At 40.7% G+C, this 22,094-nt stretch overlaps 1 protein-coding gene across 1 annotated transcript in view; it reads right to left on the reverse strand.

The window, feature by feature from the left end:
- Positions 1–7,616: 7,616 nt before the first annotated feature.
- The window catches only part of LOC146390969 (uncharacterized), a 36,222-nt gene continuing 21,744 nt past the window's right edge, over positions 7,617–22,094 (reverse strand). The window contains exons 16-26 of the mRNA XM_084922476.1: positions 21,272–21,538; positions 20,382–20,648; positions 19,981–20,259; positions 11,307–11,591; positions 10,882–11,001; positions 10,760–10,775; positions 10,572–10,627; positions 10,064–10,114; positions 9,926–9,982; positions 9,186–9,245; positions 7,617–9,017 (exon numbers count right to left, since the gene is read on the reverse strand). Coding sequence (XP_084778602.1) covers positions 8,941–9,017; positions 9,186–9,245; positions 9,926–9,982; positions 10,064–10,114; positions 10,572–10,627; positions 10,760–10,775; positions 10,882–11,001; positions 11,307–11,591; positions 19,981–20,259; positions 20,382–20,648; positions 21,272–21,538 — 1,535 coding nt within the window. The 3' untranslated portion in view covers positions 7,617–8,940. The remainder of the gene's footprint in view (positions 9,018–9,185; positions 9,246–9,925; positions 9,983–10,063; positions 10,115–10,571; positions 10,628–10,759; positions 10,776–10,881; positions 11,002–11,306; positions 11,592–19,980; positions 20,260–20,381; positions 20,649–21,271; positions 21,539–22,094) is intronic.

Genomic DNA, 22,094 nt, shown 5'->3' on the forward strand with positions numbered 1-22,094 from the left:
CTGGCCCGGAGGCTCTTCAGTATCCTTCCTGATGGCAGCAAACTGAAGACGCTGTTGAAGGGATGAGTGGAGTCACCTGTAATGGAGAGGACCTTCCAGATGAGGCAGGTGCAGTAGATCTCCTGGGGAGGGAGGGAAGAGAGGTCCCCACAATGCTCTCGGCTGCTCTCACTACCCGTTGTAATTTTTTCCTGCAGAACCCAGTGCAGGAGTCATACCACACAGTGATGCAGCTGGTGAGGATACTCTCAACTGTGCCTCTGTAGAAGGTGCTCATTAATGGGGGTTGAATCTCTTGTGCTTCTCAGTTTGTAGAGTTAGAGTAGAGTTGCTGCTGGTCTTCTCCACATTCAGGGACAGGTTGTTGTTGCTGTACCACTCTGCCAGATGGTTAACTTCACCCCTGTAGTAGATCTCGTCGTGGGTCAGCAGAGTGAAGAGAAGGGGGCTCAACACACATCCTTGGGGAGCCCCCGTATTCAGTGTTCTTGGGCTGGAGGTGTTGCTGTCGACCCGTACTGTCTGCTGTCTTCCTGTCAAGAAATCTAGCAGCCCGTTATATAGCAAGGTGCTGATCCCCAGCAGATCCAGTTTGTGAATGAGTTGCTGGGGAATGATGGTGTTGAATGCTGAACTGAAGTCTATGAACAGCACTCTGACATATGAGTCTCTAGTGTTCAGATGTGTGAGGGCTGAGTGAGGGGCAGTTGAAATTCCATCATCGGTTGAGCGTTTTGACCGGTATGCGAACTCAAATGGATCCAGGTTGGGGGAAAGCGATAATTTGATTTGATGCATGACTAACCGTTCAAAGCACTTCATAATGATGGAGGTGAGTTTGACAGGACGGTAGTCCTTAAAGCAGGAGGTAGATGACTTCTTGGGTACAGTAATGATGGTGGAGGCTTTGAGGCATGTGGGAACGACGGCCTTACCGTAGTGATGTGTTAAAGATGTCTGTGAAGACATTTGTGAATTCCACAGCATAGTCCGTCAGTGCTCATCCAAGGATGTTATCAGGACCTGGAGCTTTGCGTGTATTGATTTTGGCAAGGAATCTCCACACAATGTCTGGGGATTGTGTCACCACGGTCTGTGGGCTTGTAGTCTGTGATGGTTTGTATTCCTTGCCACTGCCTCCAAGTATCTCTGCTGTCGCTGAAGCTTTGCTGTAGCTGATGCCACGTGACAGGTTTGCCCTTGCTGTTCTTAGGCTCACCTAATTCCCGGCTCTGAAGGCTTGCATTTTTCAACCTTAGGAGCATTTAAACCTGACCTGTGAGCCATGGTTTCTGATTGGCCCAGACAGTGATAGTCCTGGTCTGTGTGACATCATCGATGCATTTTGGGATGTAGGCAGTGACAGTTTCTGTATATTCCTGAAAGTCTGTGGTGTTGTCGTGTGTGGCAGCCTGTGGTGGAAAAGCAGTCTTGCAGTGCCTCTGAGGACCCTTCTGGCCACACCTGTGCCTGCTTACGAACTGGTTTGGTGACTTTGACCAGGGGCCTGGGGGAACCCATGGGAAACCTGCAGTCAGCTGAGACTGAAGAAGTCACTTGGATGAGTGACAAAACGTTTCTCCCACTGAAAATGTCCAGATGAACAGAATCAACCTTTTGGGATTTACTTACCTGGATGATTAAGCACACATCAAGATGTTATTTTATTAATATTTTTAAAATGATAGCAGCACAAACAAAAAATTTTGCAGCACAAACCAGCACAAATGTAGCACAAACGTTTGACATCAATTTAGTTTGATTCCATTAATGTGGGGGGGCTGGTTGACCTCTGATGACCTCTAGAAATTTTTATTAATATCTTTAAAATGATAGCAGCACAAACGAAAATTTTTGCAGCACAAACCAGCACAAACCAGCACAAACGTAGCACAAACGTAGCACAAACGTTTGATACCACTTTTGTTGGATTTGAAGAAGGTGGGGGGGGCAACTTCACTCACATCCAGGGGGCGGGCCCCACACTTTGGGAAGGTCTGACATAAACAGTGAAGCTGGAGGATGAACGCTAACTTTTTTCCACTCATTCATGCTCAGGATATGTCAGCCCATTTCTACTGGAAATGCCTTTTGGTTAAACTGTCAGCAAGGAATTTGCATTTGCACTGTTAAATTTTTATATAGCTTTAATGCACATAGAAAACAGCTGCTTGTTTAAGTGAAAATAAATGGATGGGGTTTTTTTTGCACTAGTAAAGTTGTGGAGTTGTATTTTGTCTGGCATCAATTATATCGTCAGTTATATCGTTATCGCAAATTTTCAAATATATATTTTTGGCCATATAGCCCTGCCCTAGCAGTCACTATGGAAATATGATCAGCTACAGTTGCTAGTGAATAATGTTTACTGCATCTTTAGACTGTCTTCAAAGTCATGTCATGTCAATATGATTCTATTTTCTATTTCATTGTCATGTCATCCTGTTTAGCCATCTCTGTGTTTCCCCTGTTATTCCAAGTACCGTATTTCCCGGACTACAAAGCGCACCTGAATATTAGCCGCACAAGTTAAAATCAGGGGAAAATCCTGTTTTGTACATACATTAGCCGCACCTGACTAAAAGCCGCAGGTGTTTCAATGTTGACTTATCATATGTAAGAGAATATGCACAAAGGGAATTGTCAGGAAAGGGATGGCTGTTTGGAGACACACCCCTTTTATTAATATTTTGAAAAACAAGTTATGGGTACATATTTGCATAACTTTTTAGGTATATGTACAAGTAGTGGTAATTACAAGTATGAAACATGTACTGTGCTTCATAAATGAGTAACAAATGTAGTACATAACAATAACCTACAGCACACCAGAAAAAGAGATTCGGACTACCTTTTAGGCCCAGGTGCAGTGACACGGCTTTAACAAGAAGAAAAGTCAGTCATTCACTACCATCTTCCTGCACACTAAAACCACCAAAGTCCTCTTCTCCAGTGTCGGATACGAACAGGCTCAGGATGGCTTCGTCATCCACTCTCAGCTTCTTTCCTTCGTTGTCACTTTCAAAACCAAACAAATCCTCGTTGTCAGTGTCGGAGTCGAACACCCTCAGAAGGGCCGTGGCGGTGTCCTCCTCTCCATCATGCAGGAGTCCAGCCCTTCGAAATCCGTTGGTGATCATGGATGTTTTCACACTTTTCCACGCTGTCAGATTCCACCGGTGGAGTTGAGCATAACTTGCTTTTCGCAAGTTTATCGCCGTATGTCATCCACGCCTCCCGCTGAATGCGTAGCGCTACTTTGAAGTTTGTTTTTTGCGCTACTTGTACGGCACTATGTTGCCTGGCGGATGGACATGTGACCAACATACCACTCTTGAACCCCGATACTGTGTGTCTGATCACATGCCCTTCCGCCAGGCAACGTAGTGCCGTACAACAGCGGAACAAACAAAACAAATCGTCTTACGATATCACAAAAATCATGGACAATCCATAGAAAAGCCGCACCTGACTAAAAGCCGCAGGGTTCAAAGCTTGTGCAAAAAGTAGCGGCTTATAGCCCGACAATTACGGTAGTTTATTCAACTCTGTTTTCATCAAGTGGGTATGCCGGCATATCCACACAACAAAAAATTAGGTTAATCTGTTTATTTTCCAGAATGGTGCAATTAATGAGTAAATAAACCGTATAAGCAGTTTAACACATACTGTTGTCAAGCAAGATATTTCTATGGACTGCAGCTTGGTGATCACATTTGTCTTTTTTACTCACAGATATCAGCTTTCTCTATTATAAGTAACATTTGTCTAATGAGTGTATGAGCTGGCAGTGTTGGGAAGGTTACTTTTAAAATGTATTCCACTACAGATTACAGAATACATGTCCCAAAATGTATTTTGCAACGTATTCCATTACGTTACTCAGTGAGAGTAAAGTATTCTGAATACTTTGTATTACTTAATATATCATCAAGCTTTTTACAACTACATGAATGTACTATTGCTGTGTGATTTATTACTGTTACTGACTAGTGATGTGTCGGTCGCGAACGAAACCGCTCTTAGAGCCGGATCTTTGAAGTGAATGACGTGAGCCGGCTCCTTATAGACTATTTGCACCTTAGCATATGCTACTTCCGGTGGGAAAACTCCTGTATGGCGCTTCGTTTCCAGTGTCTTTCCGTGTCTTGTTTACAGTCGGGTTTTCCAATAAAAAGTCAACCAAATGGACGAATCAAGCGGCGATTTACATTTCTCAAGATGTCTTGTGCATTTACCGAATATATCTGTAGATGATGTCGATATTTTTCCCTAGCGTCTCAGAGCAAAAGAGAGAAAGGATTGAAATTTCTCAGTATTTGTATATAGAGCTCCCTCGTTTATTGCGGGTATGTTAAAAAAATAACCAGCAATAGGTGAAATCTCCGAAGTAGCCAGCTTTATTATTTACAATTATTTTATTTTATTTTATTATTTTTACAGTTGTTTTAAGGCTGTAAAACCCATCACTACACACTTTAGAAACAACAAACTTACAAACATACAGTGCAGCACCTCAGTGTCACACTGCTAGTGATCGATGTAGCGATTCTGCCGTGTCGATCTCCTCTGTGCAAGGAGATCGACACGCCGATCAGGGCGCAGAACACAATGGGCATAAAAACCCCCCCAAAAAAACCAAACAAAAAGCATTCAAAATTGCACTAAAAGAATCCGCGAAACAGCAAGGCTACAAAAGGTGAACCGCGTTATAGCGAGGGACCACTGTAATTGTGAAGATAAGTCACAACATACCCTTCGTAAATACTAACATATAGAAACCCTTACCCCCAATCATTCATGTATTTTTTTTATATCCTGTGGCTTTTTTTCACGGTTTGTTGACATGCTGTGTAGGTGTGCAAGGATTTCAGTCTCTAGATGTGCAAAGCTGGTAGAGACATACCCTAAAAGACCGGCAGCTGTAATTGCAGCAAAAGGTGGTTCTACAAAGTATTGACTCAGGGGGCTGAATAATTATGCACACCCCACTTTTCAGTTATTTATTTGTAAAAAATATTTGGAATCATGTATGATTTTCGTTCCACTTCTCACATGTACACCACTTTGTATCGGTCTTTCACGTGGAATTCCAATAACATTGATTCATGTTTGTGGCTGTAATGTGACAAAATGTGGAAAAGTTCAAGGGGGCCGAATACTTTTGCAAGCCACTGTGTGTTGTTCAGTATATTTCTATGCAAAACAAGAGGAATTTCAATACACAGCAGTATATTCACAGTTGAAACCAGATATTTACATACACTTTAGGGAGAAAATACAAAACTTTTTTTTTTACTGTTAAACATCAATTTAGAGTAAACTTGTTTAGTTTTAGATAAATAAATGTTGAAATATCTTTTGAATTAGTTAAATGTCAGAATAAAGAGAGACAGAGCTGTCTATTTTTTATCACTTTCATCAAATTTAGGAGTACATATACACTAAGTTTATTGTTAATTAATAAGAAAACTGCAGACGATTCCATTTTGAGCTTAAGAAGCTTCTGATAGGTTAGTAGAGTCCATGTGAGTAAATTGGTGGCAAACCTGTGGATGCATATAAGGTAAAACACAGAGCCTGTTTCTTTGAAATGGGAAAATCAAGAGATGTCAACCAAAACACCAGGAAAAGAATTGTGGAGCTCCATAAGTGTGGCTCAATTTTTAATACAATTTGGTGCCATTTGCAATTAAGAAATACATATAGTTTCTCTCTTTACTCTTAAAGTTAACAAATATGTTTTTTATATTTATCAATCTAAAAAAAATAAACATTTAGTCTGATTTGATGTTACAATTAAAAAAGTGTTTTTATCTGAAGAGTTTTTAAATATCTGGTTTCAACTGTATATTTGATGATGTTGGTGTTTGGCTTGATTGTCAGGACAAAGAAGGAGAGAGAGGAACAGAGAGGGAGAGAGAGGAACAGAGAGGGAGAGAGAGGAACAGAGAGGAACAGAGAGGGAGAGGAGCAGAGAGGGAGAGAGAGGAACAGAGAGGGAGAGAGAGGAACAGAGAGGAACAGAGAGGGAGAGAGAGGAGCAGAGAGGGAGAGAGAGGAACAGAGAGGGAGAGAGAGGAACAGAGAGGAACAGAGAGGGAGAGGAGCAGAGAGGGAGAGAGAGGAACAGAGAGGGAGAGAGAGGAGCAGAGAGGGAGAGAGAGGAACAGAGAGGGAGAGAGAGGAGCAGAGAGGGAGAGAGAGGAACAGAGAGGGAGAGAGAGGAACAGAGAGGAACAGAGAGGGAGAGGAGCAGAGAGGGAGAGAGAGGAACAGAGAGGGAGAGAGAGGAGCAGAGAGGGAGAGAGAGGAACAGAGAGGAACAGAGAGGGAGAGGAGCAGAGAGGGAGAGAGAGGAACAGAGAGGGAGAGAGAGGAACAGAGAGGGAGAGAGAGGAACAAAGAGGGAGAGAGAGGAGCAGAGAGGGAGAGAGAGGAACAGAGAGGGAGAGAGAGGAGCAGAGAGGGAGAGAGAGGAACAGAGAGGAACAGAGAGGGAGAGGAGCAGAGAGGGAGAGAGAGGAACAGAGAGGGAGAGAGAGGAACAAAGAGGGAGAGAGAGGAACAGAGAGGGAGAGGAGCAGAGAGGGAGAGAGAGGAACAGAGAGGGAGAGAGAGGAACAAAGAGGGAGAGAGAGGATCAGAGAGGGAGAGAGAGGAACAGAGAGGGAGAGAGAGGAACAAAGAGGGAGATGGAGAATGAGGACAAAACAGAGATGGAACAAGAGCAGGTGAGACACACATGTTAGTCAAATGGTTGTTTACCAAAACTCATCAGAACACGTATCTAGTACTGAGTGTATCTTTTTAGATACCATTTGTTACTTTTCAAAATTTGTTACTTTTTATATATTTATTAAGTTATGCAGCCTTGTTTGCACAACAAGGCTAAATAGTTATATAAACTTTTTCTGAATCTAAATAGTGTACTTTGGTAGAATTAAAAAATAAGTGTAGTGCAGGTCTATGATGATTTTTAGTGCTACTATCATCTAGTTCTGATTCTGGTTCTGTCTTGGTTAACTCCTAAGTAGTGCTGGTTTTGAACTCTTGTAGTCCTGTTTTAATTCCGGATCAGTTCTGGGTCTGGTTGAATTGGGGTTTAGTCCTCGTGTCTTGATACAGCCCTGATTTTGTTCTGCCTTGCTGCTTAATTAAAAAACTAGTTTAAGGTGTCCTGCATATGTGAAATATATTGTTTTCCTATATGAAGTCATTCTTTTTTGAACAAAACTCAAAACAGAGCCTATTAATCTTTCAGTCATTTCTAACCCCCCCCCCCCCAAATCCCACATGCATACTACCCTTTAGGGTTAAGCCCCTTCCGCCTCTGCTTTGAAGAAAGCTCATTTCTACCGCTTGTATCTGCGATCTCGTTCTTGCTATCACAATCCACAACTCATGATCACAGATGAGAGTATCCATATGGAAAAGAAATAGTAAAAACTTATATGTGATTACTCATGAAAGTGGCCACTTTCATGAGTAAATCATATAAGGCTTACATGATTTACTCATGAAAGTGGCCACTTTCTCATTACTTTCATATATTGTTTTAGTAAGTATCCAAAACATACAAGTTTCATTATATAATTTTTCAAGGGATCTTATATCTGTTTTTACTCTTATATGCTTTTCATACAAGTTTCACACAAGACAGATACAAACTTTATAAGATTTATATATATCTTTTCCATATGGGTAGGGACATAGATCGACCGGTAAATTGAGAGCTTCTTTTTACACTCTTCACCACGACGGACACTGGCATCGTGCATTTTATTGGCATGCTTTCATACAACATATATTGATATTTTAACCATTGTGTGTGTGTGCTACATAGATTTATGTTTATATCTATGGCAGCAGACGTGGAGTTTATGAGAGAAGGACTCAAACTGCAGGCACTGGCTTGGATGCGATTGAGCTTTATTTACAGTGGGTGTAACAAACAAAAGCAAGTGTGGCAGGGACAGAACTAAGAAATAACCTGAGCTGGGAAAACTAGTAAACAAACCTGAAACCATAACATGCTGGGAGAAACACAAGATAATAAGCAGAGAAATGCAGACAGACCAACGACAAACACTAAATATACACAGAGGGAAACGAGGAAACAGCACACAGGAGGGAGACATGGCTTAACCTAAATAACGTGAAGAGACAGGGGGACGCAAAACAGAACACACCGACGTCAGACATGGGCCTTCAAAGTAAAACAGGAAACACACTGACTGAACTCAGAGACACCATACCGACAGAGTACAGAGGGCAAACACAGGCAGAGATGACTAGACACTAAACTAAACCTACCCCAACACGATAATAATGATAATAATAACAATAATAATAATAATGATAATAATGATCAGAAAGCACAGTTGAAGATCAGAACCTAAACCATAATACACAATAGTACAAAAACACAAGAAACAGAAGATGCTGGGTCAAAAGGACCCAGAACTGTGGCAGTAGCTGATAAACAGTCATGTGTCACGCATCTCTATCTGGTGTGTTGGAGCAAAAAACATGAAGGAGTATAAGTCAACTTGAACAGGTTTTTTTTTCAGCAAACACCACAGAACACTGCAAAGTGAATAATATATCAGGTTTAATAAAGAAATGATTTATATGACACACGTAATCAGATAACAAAAACTACTGGCAAAAAAGTTAATCAACTTATAATATTGTTTAAAAAAAGCTTTTTGAAATGAGTCAAATGATACGTATTCAATTCAAGTGAACAGAAAAACATACTTAAAGAAATAAATAAATGAATAAGTGCTTATGCTAACGTGAAAAGAGATCCTAATCTCAACGCTTGCCATCACTTTATAATAAAGCTCTTTTTTAATATTACAGTCCATTAGCTTTTTTTCCCCCACAATGATCTCTTCAATTCAGATTTGGGACCGAATCTACTTGCTTGAAAACTTATTGAAGGTACTCATTACCAAGAGCTGTTTGTGATTTGATTTCAGAGTAAACGTCTTCATCAGTTGCTGCAGGAGCTGGATTTTCATACAAATAAAGACATCATTAGTCAAAGTTAATTGCCAGTAACCTCTTACTTACATATGACAGCTGTACATTTTTATACAGTTTTCCTTGATCTGTAAAAAAAAATTGTAAATGAGACAGAAACAGAAATAAATTATTGATTGTATTACTTTACTTACATTTGTCTCTCTTGGATTTAGCTTTATTGTAGTAGACCTGTGTGTAGAACTGGCTGTCATCTAAAAGAGGATGGACAGATGCTCAGCATAAACAAAGGGTGGAAAGATTTTTCTGTCAGTCAACACCAAACTTATCACATGAACTGACTGAAGGAGGTTCTCGCTCTATTAAAGGCGAGATTTCCTGATGACCCCTTGCTGTCATGTTTAAAAATCTGTTTCTTTCTCTGCTGTGTGTTAGCTCTCATTTCAGTGTCAGAGAAGCTCAACCCTCCTCCACCCCTGCAGAGGATTACAGATTACTGCTGTCTTCTTATTCCTTCTGATTCTGGAAGACACAGTAAACCTTCTGGCAACAGCAAGTGTGGACGATCCATCCTGAAGGAGCTGGTCTACCTATCCAACTAGAATGGGATGCAGGTACTGTTGTCATTTTGGGCTTGCCACTTTGTTGCCTCTCCAGTGAACCTGCTGTCACTTTTAGCAGGTCATATGGAGTCACCATGGTTTATGCTTCCTAACTGGATGTATTTATGCCTCTTAAATTTAACTGGCTTTTGTTTTATTTATTTATTTTTGAGGAATGCACATGACAAGCAGACAGCATGTTTCGTCGTCTCTGTTAGAAGGCTCATATGAATGAATGAAAATGTTGTTTTTTAAATTTAATATAGGTACTACTGTCCTATGAAAACATCTAAACTACTGTATTTCATGTTTTTATAACATCAAATTCTTACCTTTCATTGTGAAGTTTTTTAACTCAATCAAAGAATATGTGAAATCCCCAGATTCAGCTGGAACAGAGTTACATAGTCATACATAAATAAACATCACACAGACTCTATATACCTTATTGCCTAATTTATGTACTTTACCATTTTGTGTGTCGTCGCAGTCTTTGATTGATTCATAGAAACAAGCATCATCTACAAAATCAAGGCTGATGTTAGAATAACTAAAAAAATAAAAAAATAAAAAAAATACTGATACTCAAAGCTATGTAAATATATTAAATTTGGTTACAACATTACAAACAGCAAAGGCATAGCATTTTTACATCACTATAAACTTTCCAAAGAACATTTAAAAAGAACAAAGAAAACAAACTGAATATATACAAAATACTATTCTCTTATAAGTAAATATTGCCCAGAGAGTGACCTGCTTTGGTGACTCTCTGCCTCTCAGCTCTTTTTTTTGCTTTTTGTTTGTTTGTGAAACAAAAACGAAATGACAATTTCTAGGTAGGTGATCAGATACATATACAAATTTTAATTATTAACCACTATAGTATGTGGATAGCATCCACTTCCTTATTTAGTACATTTGTTACATATTTACATTACAGACCAACAGCAACAATAATAGCAAACAAAGGCTGACCTTGGACAGGAGAACTGTTTTGTCTCTGAATTTCATTCTGATTTGTGTTCTGAGTCCTGGTGGAACATAAGGTGTAGTAAAACAGTAGATTATTATTATTATTATTATTATTATTATTATTATTATTATTTAAGAAACACAGGATTTAATTCTTGTATGCTAAAAAGAGAAGTGAAATGTGAACCAACCTGACAAAGGATGAATCTGTAAAGAAAGACAATTACTTTTTTTAGTGTTGTAACACTATATGCAGCTTTTTAAACAAATCATAGATCATATTCAATCTAATACCAGAAGAAAATGGTCTCACCCTTTGACCGCTTGAAGACATACAACAACAGAAGAAGAAGAAGAAGAATCAGTAAAATTCCACAAAGGAGTCCAACAATCAACCGGGTGAGAAATGAAGATCGTTCAGGCTCAGGTACTGCTGTAATAAATAATATACCCTAATTAGATTATTAAAATGTGAATCACCACCACAATTTACATAGGGAGTTTACAAAACATATCAGCTATATTACAATGTTCTTAATAATAACTGATGATTGCACATTTTATTGCAATCTGTGGTGGGGTTTTTTCCCTGCTTTATTTGTCATCAATTCATATTCCCATTCACTGTCTTCTTTGTGGATCTTCTCTGCATATGTATATAAATGACTAATGACAATATTGATTTCCACATTCTTTATTCCTAGAATATTCACTCTTTGATGGTGATGGAAAACTCACCCTTTTTATCAATCCTGACTGACTGGCTGTCCTCTGTGTAGTAAACTGGGTTTCCTCTTCCTCCTCTGCACCTGTAGAGTCCTTCCTGTGAGACACTGATTTGTCCATTTGAGTGGAAAACTGCATCTTGTGTGGTCAGAGGTTCAGACGAGTTCTCATCTCTGTACCAGTAGTATTTCCATCCAGATGATGATGATAATGAGTTCACAGAGCAGGTCAAGGTCACATTTCCTCCTACTGGGATGTCTCTCATATCAGATGTTATTTGGGACTTTGGTTGATCTGCTGTTGAGTTAAGATAGAAAAAGAAAAAAAGTAAATATATTATACTGTACACAAAGGTCAGGATCTACACTGTACTAATGTTGCAAGCCTTCATTTCCCCTCTTGTCCACCTCTGCTTCAGTTTCCAACAACACATACAAGGAAAAGAGACCAAACTAAAATGGTATGAGCGCATCATATTTTTATCACCCAACATTGTAAAAGCAGTGTTTCCCCTTTCCTTTTCCATGTATAAATAACTACATTCACTTTTTTGTGTGATTCTTTGTAGGTCCCACTGCAACAACAAATTCGTGAGATAACCCAACAAGTGTTAGTAAGCTTAGTCTCAGATGTCAGACCACTCAGGAGGAGATGAACATGCTTTACAGAGAAACCAGCCTTCTTCCCATGTCATAAAAAAAACATCCCTTTTTAGTTTGGAAAAAAAGGCTCAAAACTCACAAATTACTGTTCATTAACTCAATAAACTCGTGTGTTGTAACTTTATTGCAGTTTATTGTTTGATAACAGCATTTTGGTTATTTTGTAAGTGATTTAAGTGTTAGTCACATGTTTAGTGAGAGCTGTTAATTATAGATTAAATGTTTTGCTAAAGGGGAGCATTTAACAGGTATTTCATTAGAAAACTGCGTTTCCCAGAATCCTTTGTGGTAGACGAAAGTTACTCTGGGTTTTTTTTTGCTAGCAAGAAGAAAGTTTTCGGGAAGCCATTATATGTTGCTCTGATGTCGAGCAGTTTATTTGTTGTACATTCCCCTTTTTGAAGCCTTATATAAAAACTATCGTTTCTACAATTGATGTCCGATCCATTTTTTTGGCTAGTGGATTCGCCACAATATTTTTTGGTGCCGAAACCCGGGAGAAATGAGTGAACAGGACTTACGTGGAGCCGCGGCCGCCGAAGCTGCGGGAGTGGCAGATGACGAGCATCAGAGAGAAATGGAAAGAACAAAACGGAAACGTGGGACGATAAGAGGTGCTACCACACGACTTGTGCATCAAATTGACTCCGAAATGGCTAAACCAGATCCGGACACTGACCATCTGAGCGCATTACTGGAAATGCTGTCGGCAAAGGAGCTCAGCTTGTATGCCTTAGATAGTGAAATAGAACGTAAAACAGCTCTGGATGACCTGGAAATGGAGATCGAAAGCGCAGAGGAATATAAGGAGCGCATCATCCTGTCCAAGAGCCGTGCACGGCGCATAATTAAGAGAAATGAGGATTGCCGCGAACGAGCCGCGCATCAAAGGGTGAGTGACGCTAGCTCTGCTCATTCATTGGCACAGAGAGCATCGGTAAAGCTTCCTAAGCTGATTATTCACAAATATGATGGAGATGCCAGTTTGTGGCAGGAGTTTTGGAGTCAATATGAAGCTGTTATTCACCACAATGATGCACTATGCAAAAGAGAGAAGTTTACCTATTTGAAAACCTATCTCACTGGCCAAGCAGCAAAAGCAGTTGCAGGACTGATGTTGACAGATGAAAATTATGACAACGCAATTGAGTTACTGCAAAACCGATTTGGAAGAAAGGATGTAGTAATTAGTGCGCACATGTCAAAACTGCTGAACCTCACCCCTGTTAAAAAATCCTCTGATGTGCATGCTTTGAGGCAGCTGTATGATGAATGTGAAATTCAGATCAGAAGTTTAGAGTCATTGGGTGTAGTGTCAGAAAGCTACGGAAGCTTGTTATGCCCAATATTGCTAAAGATGATTCCAGATGATATAGCGCTTGAATACAGCCGTCAGAGAAATGGAGATGAAGAGTGGAAAGTGTCAGAAATGGTCACATTCCTACAGAAGGAGGTTCAGAGCAGGGAAAGAGCGCTGCAAATGACAAAGTCGTACAACCCACAGAGAACTGAAAATAAACTGTACAAGCCACCGTTCAGTGATGTGAGGTTTAAAAGGCCTAGCATACAATCTACTGCTGCCCTGTACACAGCCAGCCAGAAACAAAACACCTGTATATTCTGTGAGTGTGACGATCACAAATCGGAAAACTGCCCAAATAATGACACTCTTCAAAGAAAGGACAAGTTAAAGAGAATGGGGAGATGTTTTGTGTGTTTGGGACAGAAACACATTGCAAGATTCTGTAAGACCAAGAATGTGTCCTGTGAGAAATGTGGACGGAGACATCACGTTGCTGTGTGCGGTGGTGAAAGGGTGGATGTACAGGCCCCATCCCAACCAGAAGAAGCAGTGGTCTCCTCCGTGCTCCCTCATTCAGTAAGAGTGAAACCAAGTGAACAGAACACTGTGTTGCTACAGACTGCAAAGGTGTGGATTGAAGGCCCGTCAGGCAGAAGGATAGCTCGTTGCTTATTAGATGGAGGCAGCCAAAGAAGCTTCATACATGAAACGTTGGTGAAGAGCCTAAATTTACCAGTAATAAGGCAAGAGACATTGACACTACACACATTTGGGTCCTCCTTTCCCACAAGATCACAGCGCGGCATAGTGAAGGTTATGCTACAAAATATCTGGGATCCTAGCCAGAGTATAGTAATAGAAGCTGTGGAGACCCCACAAGTGTGCTCGGCAATAATGAAGGTTCCTGGTGAACAGATCCAGCATGAGCTTAAGAAAAGAGGACTACAACTGGCTGACTTCCCAGGATCCAGTGAGGAACCAGAGCTTGCTGTCCTCATAGGAGCTGACTACTATTGGCAGATCGTGACAGGAAGGGTGGAGAGACTTACAGAAACATTGGTGGCACTGGAGAGCACCTTCGGATGGTCTGTTCAGGGGCCAGTCTCTACATCAAGTGTTACAGAGGCAGCCTGCATGTTCATTCCGTGTGAGGAAGAGAAACTCCTCTCCAAGCAACTGAAAGCATTCTGGGAAATAGAGTCTCTGGGTATTACAAATGAGACAACAAAGAACCCAGAAGATGATGAGGCTCTGCAGATGTTTGAGAGAACGACTATGTTTAAAGATGGACGATATCAGGTGGAGTTGCCATGGAAGCCAGAAAGGGTAGAGCTCTCAGACAACTACAGAGTTGCCAAAAAACGGCTGGAAGGTCTGAGTAAAAGATTTAAGAAGGATGTCACACTCTTCAGCAGGTATAATCAAGTGGTGGAGGACTACTTGGACCAGAACATTGCAGAGGAAGTGACACCAAACAGCAGCACAGATTCTGTAATGTATTATATGCCTCACCATGCAGTGCTGAGAGAGGACAAAGCAACTACAAAATTGAGAGTGGTCTTTGATGCATCGTCCCATGAAGAAGGCTGTCTGTCACTGAATGACTGCTTATTTACGGGGCCAAATTTGAATCCAGATCTGCTCAGTGTTCTCCTTAGATTTAGGGAACACGAAGTCGCCTTTCTGGCAGACATAAAACAAGCATTCCTGCAAATACGTCTTGCAGAAAGGGACAGGGATGCAGTCAGGTTCCTGTGGTTCTCAGGTGCACCGAATGGAGAAGTGAATGATCACCTGCGCATTCTGAGGATGACGAGAGTGGTGTTTGGAGTTACACCAAGCCCGTTTCTGCTTGCAGCGACAATTCAAAGACATCTAAAACAATATGAAACAAGCCAACCACAAGTGGTGAATACAATAAGGGAGTCACTTTACGTAGATGACTTCATTTCAAGTACACGCTCAGTGGAAGAGGCGTATCACATAACGACGAATGCCAAAGAAATACTGGCGGCTGCTGGTATGGAGCTTTGCAAATGGATGACAAACTCAGCTGAACTGAGGCAGAAATGGGAGAAGAGCTCCACAAACTACATGATGGCACCTGAGACGAATGGAGTAGCATTAAAGGTGCTTGGATTAGTGTGGAGGCCAGAGCCTGATGATTTCACCTTTGACCTTAGTTCACTAGTGAGGCTTCTAACAGAGAAGAAAGGAACCAAACGAAGCGTGCTGCAGTCCTCAGCACGAATTTATGACCCACTTGGGTTTCTGAACCCCTTCACCATTAGGGTCAAGTGCATGTTCCAAGCAATGTGGGAGAGGGGGCTCTCCTGGGATGAAGAATTGCCACCAGATCTGGCACAAGAATGGCAACAGTGGTGTTCAGAGCTTACTCAGTTACACCAGCTCGCCATACCAAGGTGGTACCAAATCAGTATGCAACAAGAAAGCAAAGAGGGCTTGGAATTACATGTGTTTTGTGATGCCAGTGAAAGGGCATACAGTGCTGTGGCCTATCTGCAAGGCAAAACACGAGAAGGAGAAACGACAATGAGCTTGGTCGCATCTAAAGCCAGGGTGGCTCCCCTAAAGAAAATGACGCTGCCACGTCTGGAACTCATGGGAGCCGTGATTGGGGCCAGATTGGCGAACAACTTGATCATCTCGCTGAAGATGGAGCAAGCCCAAATAAAAATGTGGACTGACTCCATGATCACTTTGCAATGGATTTGCAGTTCGGCACAAAGGTGGAAACCGTTTGTTGCAAACCGAGTGACTGAGATCCAGACTCTTACGAGTCCATCTTCATGGTCACACATCCCAGGGAAGGCTAATCCCGCTGACCTGCCCACAAGAGGACAATCAGTGGAGGCCCTACTACAAAACCAGCTATGGTGGAATGGCCCTAGTTTTCTTGTATCAGAAGATCGGATACATGAGTCTGAAGATGAAAACATTTCAGACGAAATGAATGTAGAACTTAAATCCAGTTATCAAATAGCCATGCAGTTTGCTGCTAATGACATTGACATCTGTGAACCAATACTGAAGCTTGAGAGTTACAGCAAACTGAAGAGAGTGCTCAGAGTGACAGCATGGATTAGGAGATTCATAGCTAATGCAAAAACAACGATGCAACCAAAGATGCGAGGTGAGCTGACAGCAAATGAGCTTCTTGATGCTGAGAAGTACTGGATTAAGGTTGCACAACATCACAGTTTTCACCAGGAGGTCCAGAGACTGAAGGTAGGAAAACCTATGATGAATGACAGTAAGATTCAGGAACTGAAACCATTCCTTGATGAAGATGAGCTCCTTAGTGTTGGAGGCAGGCTGCAGCAGTCGGACTTCACATTCAGAGAGCAGCATCCTTGGATTCTGCCAAACAAACACAGATTTTCAGAACTGCTGATACAGGACTGTCACAAAAGGGTGATGCATTCAGGAGTGAGGGACACTCTTGTACAAGTAAGAGAGAGATATTGGATCATCCGGGCTCGGCAGCTGGTTAAGAGCATTGTGACCAGATGCACTGTGTGTAAGAGGTTTAAGGCAAAGGCTGGGCATCAGCTAACTGCACCTTTGCCTAGGGACAGAATATCCGAGTCACCGCCATTCGAAGTTACAGGTGTGGATTTTGCTGGGCCACTCTATGTGAAAACAGAGGATTCTGTGAAAAGATCCTACATTGCCCTATTTACCTGTGCTGTGACACGAGCGGTCCATTTAGAGCTTGTGTCAGATCAGTCAACTGAGACATTTTTGCTAGCGTTGAAGAGATTCATTGCCAGGAGAGGGCTATGCAGAGTTATCTATTCTGACAATGCCAGAACATTTAAGAGAGCAGACCAAGATTTGAAGGAGCTGTGGAAGACAATTAAAGACCCACATTTGCTGGAGTTTTTCTCGGAAAGAGGAATTACTTGGAAGTTCATTGCAGAAAGAGCAGCCTGGTGGGGTGGATTCTGGGAACGTCTTGTCAGATCAGTGAAAATCTGCCTCAAGAAGGTGTTAGGTAGAGCTTCACTCCACTTTGAAGAAATGTGTACTGTGTTGGCGGAAGTCGAAGCGACTCTGAACTCTAGGCCTCTCACCTTTGTGCACAACGAGGTAAATGAACCGCAACCACTTACTCCAGCCCACTTTTTGGTGGGCAAACGACTGACATCTCTACCACCCAAGTCAATCCCGAAGGACACACACCATCCAACACCTAACAAAGAGGACATTACTCGGAGATGGAGATACCGGCAGAAACTCATGACCAACTTCTGGAACACCTGGAGAAGGGACTATCTGTTGGAGCTGAAGTCAGCTCATTGCTGTGACGCTTCAAAGCCTACACCCCTAAAACTAGGGGATGTTGTGCTCATTGGGCATGACAACCTCCCCAGACAAGTGTGGAAACTTGGAAGAATTGAAGAAATGTTTCCTGGTCGAGACGGTCTTGTTAGATCTTGCTTAGTTCGCACGACAACGAGGACTCTGTTAAGAAGACCGATTCAGTTGTTGTATAACCTGGAGCTTTAGATGAACAGATTGTTCATCGGGGGGGAGGATGTTGTAACTTTATTGCAGTTTATTGTTTGATAACAGCATTTTGGTTATTTTGTAAGTGATTTAAGTGTTAGTCACATGTTTAGTGAGAGCTGTTAATTATAGATTAAATGTTTTGCTAAAGGGGAGCATTTAACAGGTATTTCATTAGAAAACTGCGTTTCCCAGAATCCTTTGTGGTAGACGAAAGTTACTCTGGGTTTTTTTTTGCTAGCAAGAAGAAAGTTTTCGGGAAGCCATTATATGTTGCTCTGATGTCGAGCAGTTTATTTGTTGTACATTCCCCTTTTTGAAGCCTTATATAAAAACTATCGTTTCTACAATTGATGTCCGATCCATTTTTTTGGCTAGTGGATTCGCCACAATATCGTGGTCCAAACTTGTTAAATAAATTCTAAAAATGTTCACAACACTTGGCTCTGTAAATGATGATCAATGTCACCAAATCATTATACATAGTTCTAGGATCTCTCATCCCACCTTAATCCAGCTGAACAAGGGAAATAGACTACTGATTATAGCTCTATCAGTCACCATGGCAACAAGTAAAAAATGAGTAAATTATTAGTAAGGAAAATTTTGACATCTCCTCCTGAAATATTACAACAACAAACCTACATCCATATGCTCTTTAACCTCCTACAAAACTTATTTTCTTCTTTTTACATTTCTTTTTTCACACCAGGCACGCCCAGATGTGAGTCCTTTCTATGGGTGCATAGACAGTGCACAGGCTACAACCTCCTCCATGCATCTGAATTCACACACAAGGCTCAGATTATGTCCACTCTGGTTTTACTTCCATAGCAATGGGTTCAGATTGTAGTAATGACTGGGTGTCAAGCTAAATCTGGCAACCTAATCATTTTTTTTCCCTCTTATTTATGTTAATATTGCACTCAAGTGATGGAGCAGCAGGTCAGCATTGCGGTCCCTATCCAGTTTTTAAAGTCTGACATCATTAGCCGTGTGCAGATCCAAACTCAGCACCAGGTCCTAAAGTCAAACGAACACTGTGGCATCACTGAGAGTTACAAACTGTCTAAATTCTTTCATCTTTAATAAAATGATCAGTGTTGTTGCTCTACCAGGTGTAACGATTAAATTTGACATCCAGGCATTCAACAGAATTTATGAAATTTAACAGAGTCAGAAGCTAGCAGGAAGTTACCTAAGGTGTTAACATGGTATAAAGATGATATACCATGTTCTGACTGAGGGAATTCTGAAAAATTCAAAGTACAGCTCTGCTATCACTTTCGACCTCAATAAAGACAGGAAACTAAATAGCAGTGATGTTTTTAGGGTTACTGAAGTTGGACTAGCTGGTATATTATGAAGTGACACGGGGTGACTAGCTACACATCTACGTATAGCATAATATAAACACATTAGCACAGTTAAGCTGGAGGATGAACACTAATTTTTTTCAAGTTGATAAAAGTTAACGTGGGGGTTCCCAATGGTTAGAGACAAATGCAATGGTATGGCAGGATGCTGTAAACAGAACAAACTTAAGCCAGGGGAACAACTGAGATAATCCATCCACAATACGAGGTTAGTCATTAACGCAGAGCTTCCCAAAGTGTGGGCCCTGGCCCCTAGGGGCGGTGCAGAGCCATTCTGCGGGGGGGGGGGGGTATGAAAAGGAAAAAAAAAAGAATGTTTGGACACTGCTAGCATAATGGACAGGTTTTTTGACGGGGCGCCCACACAAACGCAAAGCAGGAGATGAAGCATTAACATACTGCTGTATGGGCTCTAGTTGCATCGTAAGGTTTTCAAAACTGAGTTTTAAAATGAATAGTTGTAATAAAAAGCGAGGCAGACTGACAGTGATAACTGACTTTTTTTAGGGTCTTGTTCAGATTAAATAGAACAAGATACAAAGCATTAAAACATGTTAAAGACACAACAGCCTTAATAAACGAAGAGTAATTTGGACCCGGAAGCAGGGTTCATCACATCATCACTTAAAGACTGGATACCAGCTGAAAGTTCATGACACAAAGTGGTGACAAACTGTCTACAATGAGGCTACTATCAGCTGCAGCTCTTTGTCTGACTAACAATGTAACGTGCTTTGTAGACCATTGAATTCATCCTGTGCTGACCATTATGACATTTGTCAAATGGAGATCACACAACAAACATGACTTACTTGATACTGACAATGTGAAGGCTTCACTCCACTCTGTTGAAGAATATGAGTCATCTCTGCGTCGACTCTTACACATGTAGTCTCCACTGCTGGACTCAGAAACTCTGAATGTCACATCATTATTGTGTGTCCACTGTGTGGGTGTCCTGGGTCCTCTCCATTCATACTCCCACTCAGTGGTTTCACCTCCTTCCTGCACCTCACATGTCAGAGTGATCGTCTCACCTCTGAATATCTGAGGCCAGTTGGGTTGTTGTTTTACAACAACTTTATTGGAAACTGTTTACACATATTAACAGTTGAGATACAAATAGAAACATGAAATCAACACAGAAAACTGAACATTGTATGTTTGACAATCATGAGTGAATTTATATTTCAAACTAAATTACTGAACTCACTGGTTTTCTCAATGGTGACAACATCACTTATATCAGTGTAGTAAACTGGGTTTCCTCTTGTTCCTCTGCAGCAGTAGATTCCTCCTTGAGATACTCTGATATCTCTGTTTTGTTGATCTCTGATGTGAACTTCAGAGGTTGTTTGGGTTCGTCTGAACCACTCATATTTCCATCCATCAGAGCTCTGCACAGAGCAGGTCAGTGTCACACTGCCCCCTACTGGTATGATTGTTGTTCCTGCTTTCACTGTGGCCCTGGGTCTATGTGCTAATATGAAATAAAATATACACATCATGATCTATTATAAAGCTACACTTTAAAATATGTTTTCAGTGGATTCAATTTCTGGCTTAAGGTAAAATCTACATATTTCATTATGATCCTATTTTTTCAGTTTTTTTTTTATTTTTTTTATTTTCTTTCCGGTGTCCATCTCAACACTGTTCCAGTGGTGTAGTAAATCTTACATCCCAACGTAAGAATGGTATACCAGTTTTTCAATTTTCTGGCCTGAAGAAGTCGCCCTTAATTAATACATGAACAAAATAGTGAACTACTTGTAACTAATTAGTAAAATAATGCAGTTCACTGCTGAATGATAGACAATGATGGGTTAAGAGGGATTTGTATTTGTATGATTTTTGCTTAGATAACAGAAGTTTTTTTTTTTCTAATTTCATTCACAAGTGCTGCTGTTACACATTAAAACGAATATGATGCATTATAGAATGCATTAGCATTGTGTATACTGTGAGCAAAGTAACATGTAAGAAACAGTGGTTGTGTTCAAAGTTTCAAGTTTCCATGACAACATTAATCAAATGTACACTGTATTTTATCATCCAGATTAGTGTTTAAATGTATTATTTGTTTTTTCACTGAGGACTTACCTAATACAGTTAGAGAGACAGTATTACTGTGCTTTGGTTTATGTGAGCTCTTTTTACGACCTGAGCACTGGTATTCACCACTGTCACCAGTAGATCTAATTTCTAATCTGTAGTCTTTCAGTGTGTTGTACTGGATAAATTCTCGACCATTCTTGTTAATTTTGTATTCCCATTTACTGTCTTTTCCTTTGTTCATGTTACATTTGAAGGTAACAAACTCCCCGGTGAAAAAACTGGACCAGCTGGGTTGAATAGCTAGCACAGCATCTAGATTCAAACACAAGAACAATATAAGCAATCTGAAATACTTTTATATGACATCAAAGGCAACATCTGTGTTGATGTTTTCATAAAATGAGAAACATATTAAAAATGAATAAATAAAAACAGAAATAGAAAGTGTTTAAGGGTGAGTATGCAGTATTTTCTGTTCAATCTTTACTAAATAGATAAAAAGGAAGTGTATTGGACATTTCTTTACTCTATATATTGATCATTTTAGTATTATTAATATCACTTGCTCACTTAGTTATATGCATGTACAATAGCACCCCAAATGGGCCTTGTGCTCTATCACACATACACATACAGACAGAGTGGGGCCATTGTGAGTTCAGGTGAGATCTTAAACAGACAGACAGTGAAACTCCCATCCTTATCTCAGAGAAGATCGAGGGAGGATTCGGGATGTAATTCTTTAGGTGCTAAGTAAGAAAACAGCGTCGTAATTCTTAAACTCTGAAGAGAAGGATTTAAGGATGAGGCTGAAGGTATCGCCCCCTCGTCACATGGGCTAACTTGAATTTCCTTTGTCTGTGAGTTT

The sequence above is a fragment of the Perissodus microlepis genome, chromosome 3 (genome assembly GCF_051167445.1).
Source record: "Perissodus microlepis isolate ML-2025 ecotype Zambia chromosome 3, ASM5116744v1, whole genome shotgun sequence".
Lineage (NCBI taxonomy): Eukaryota > Metazoa > Chordata > Actinopteri > Cichliformes > Cichlidae > Perissodus > Perissodus microlepis.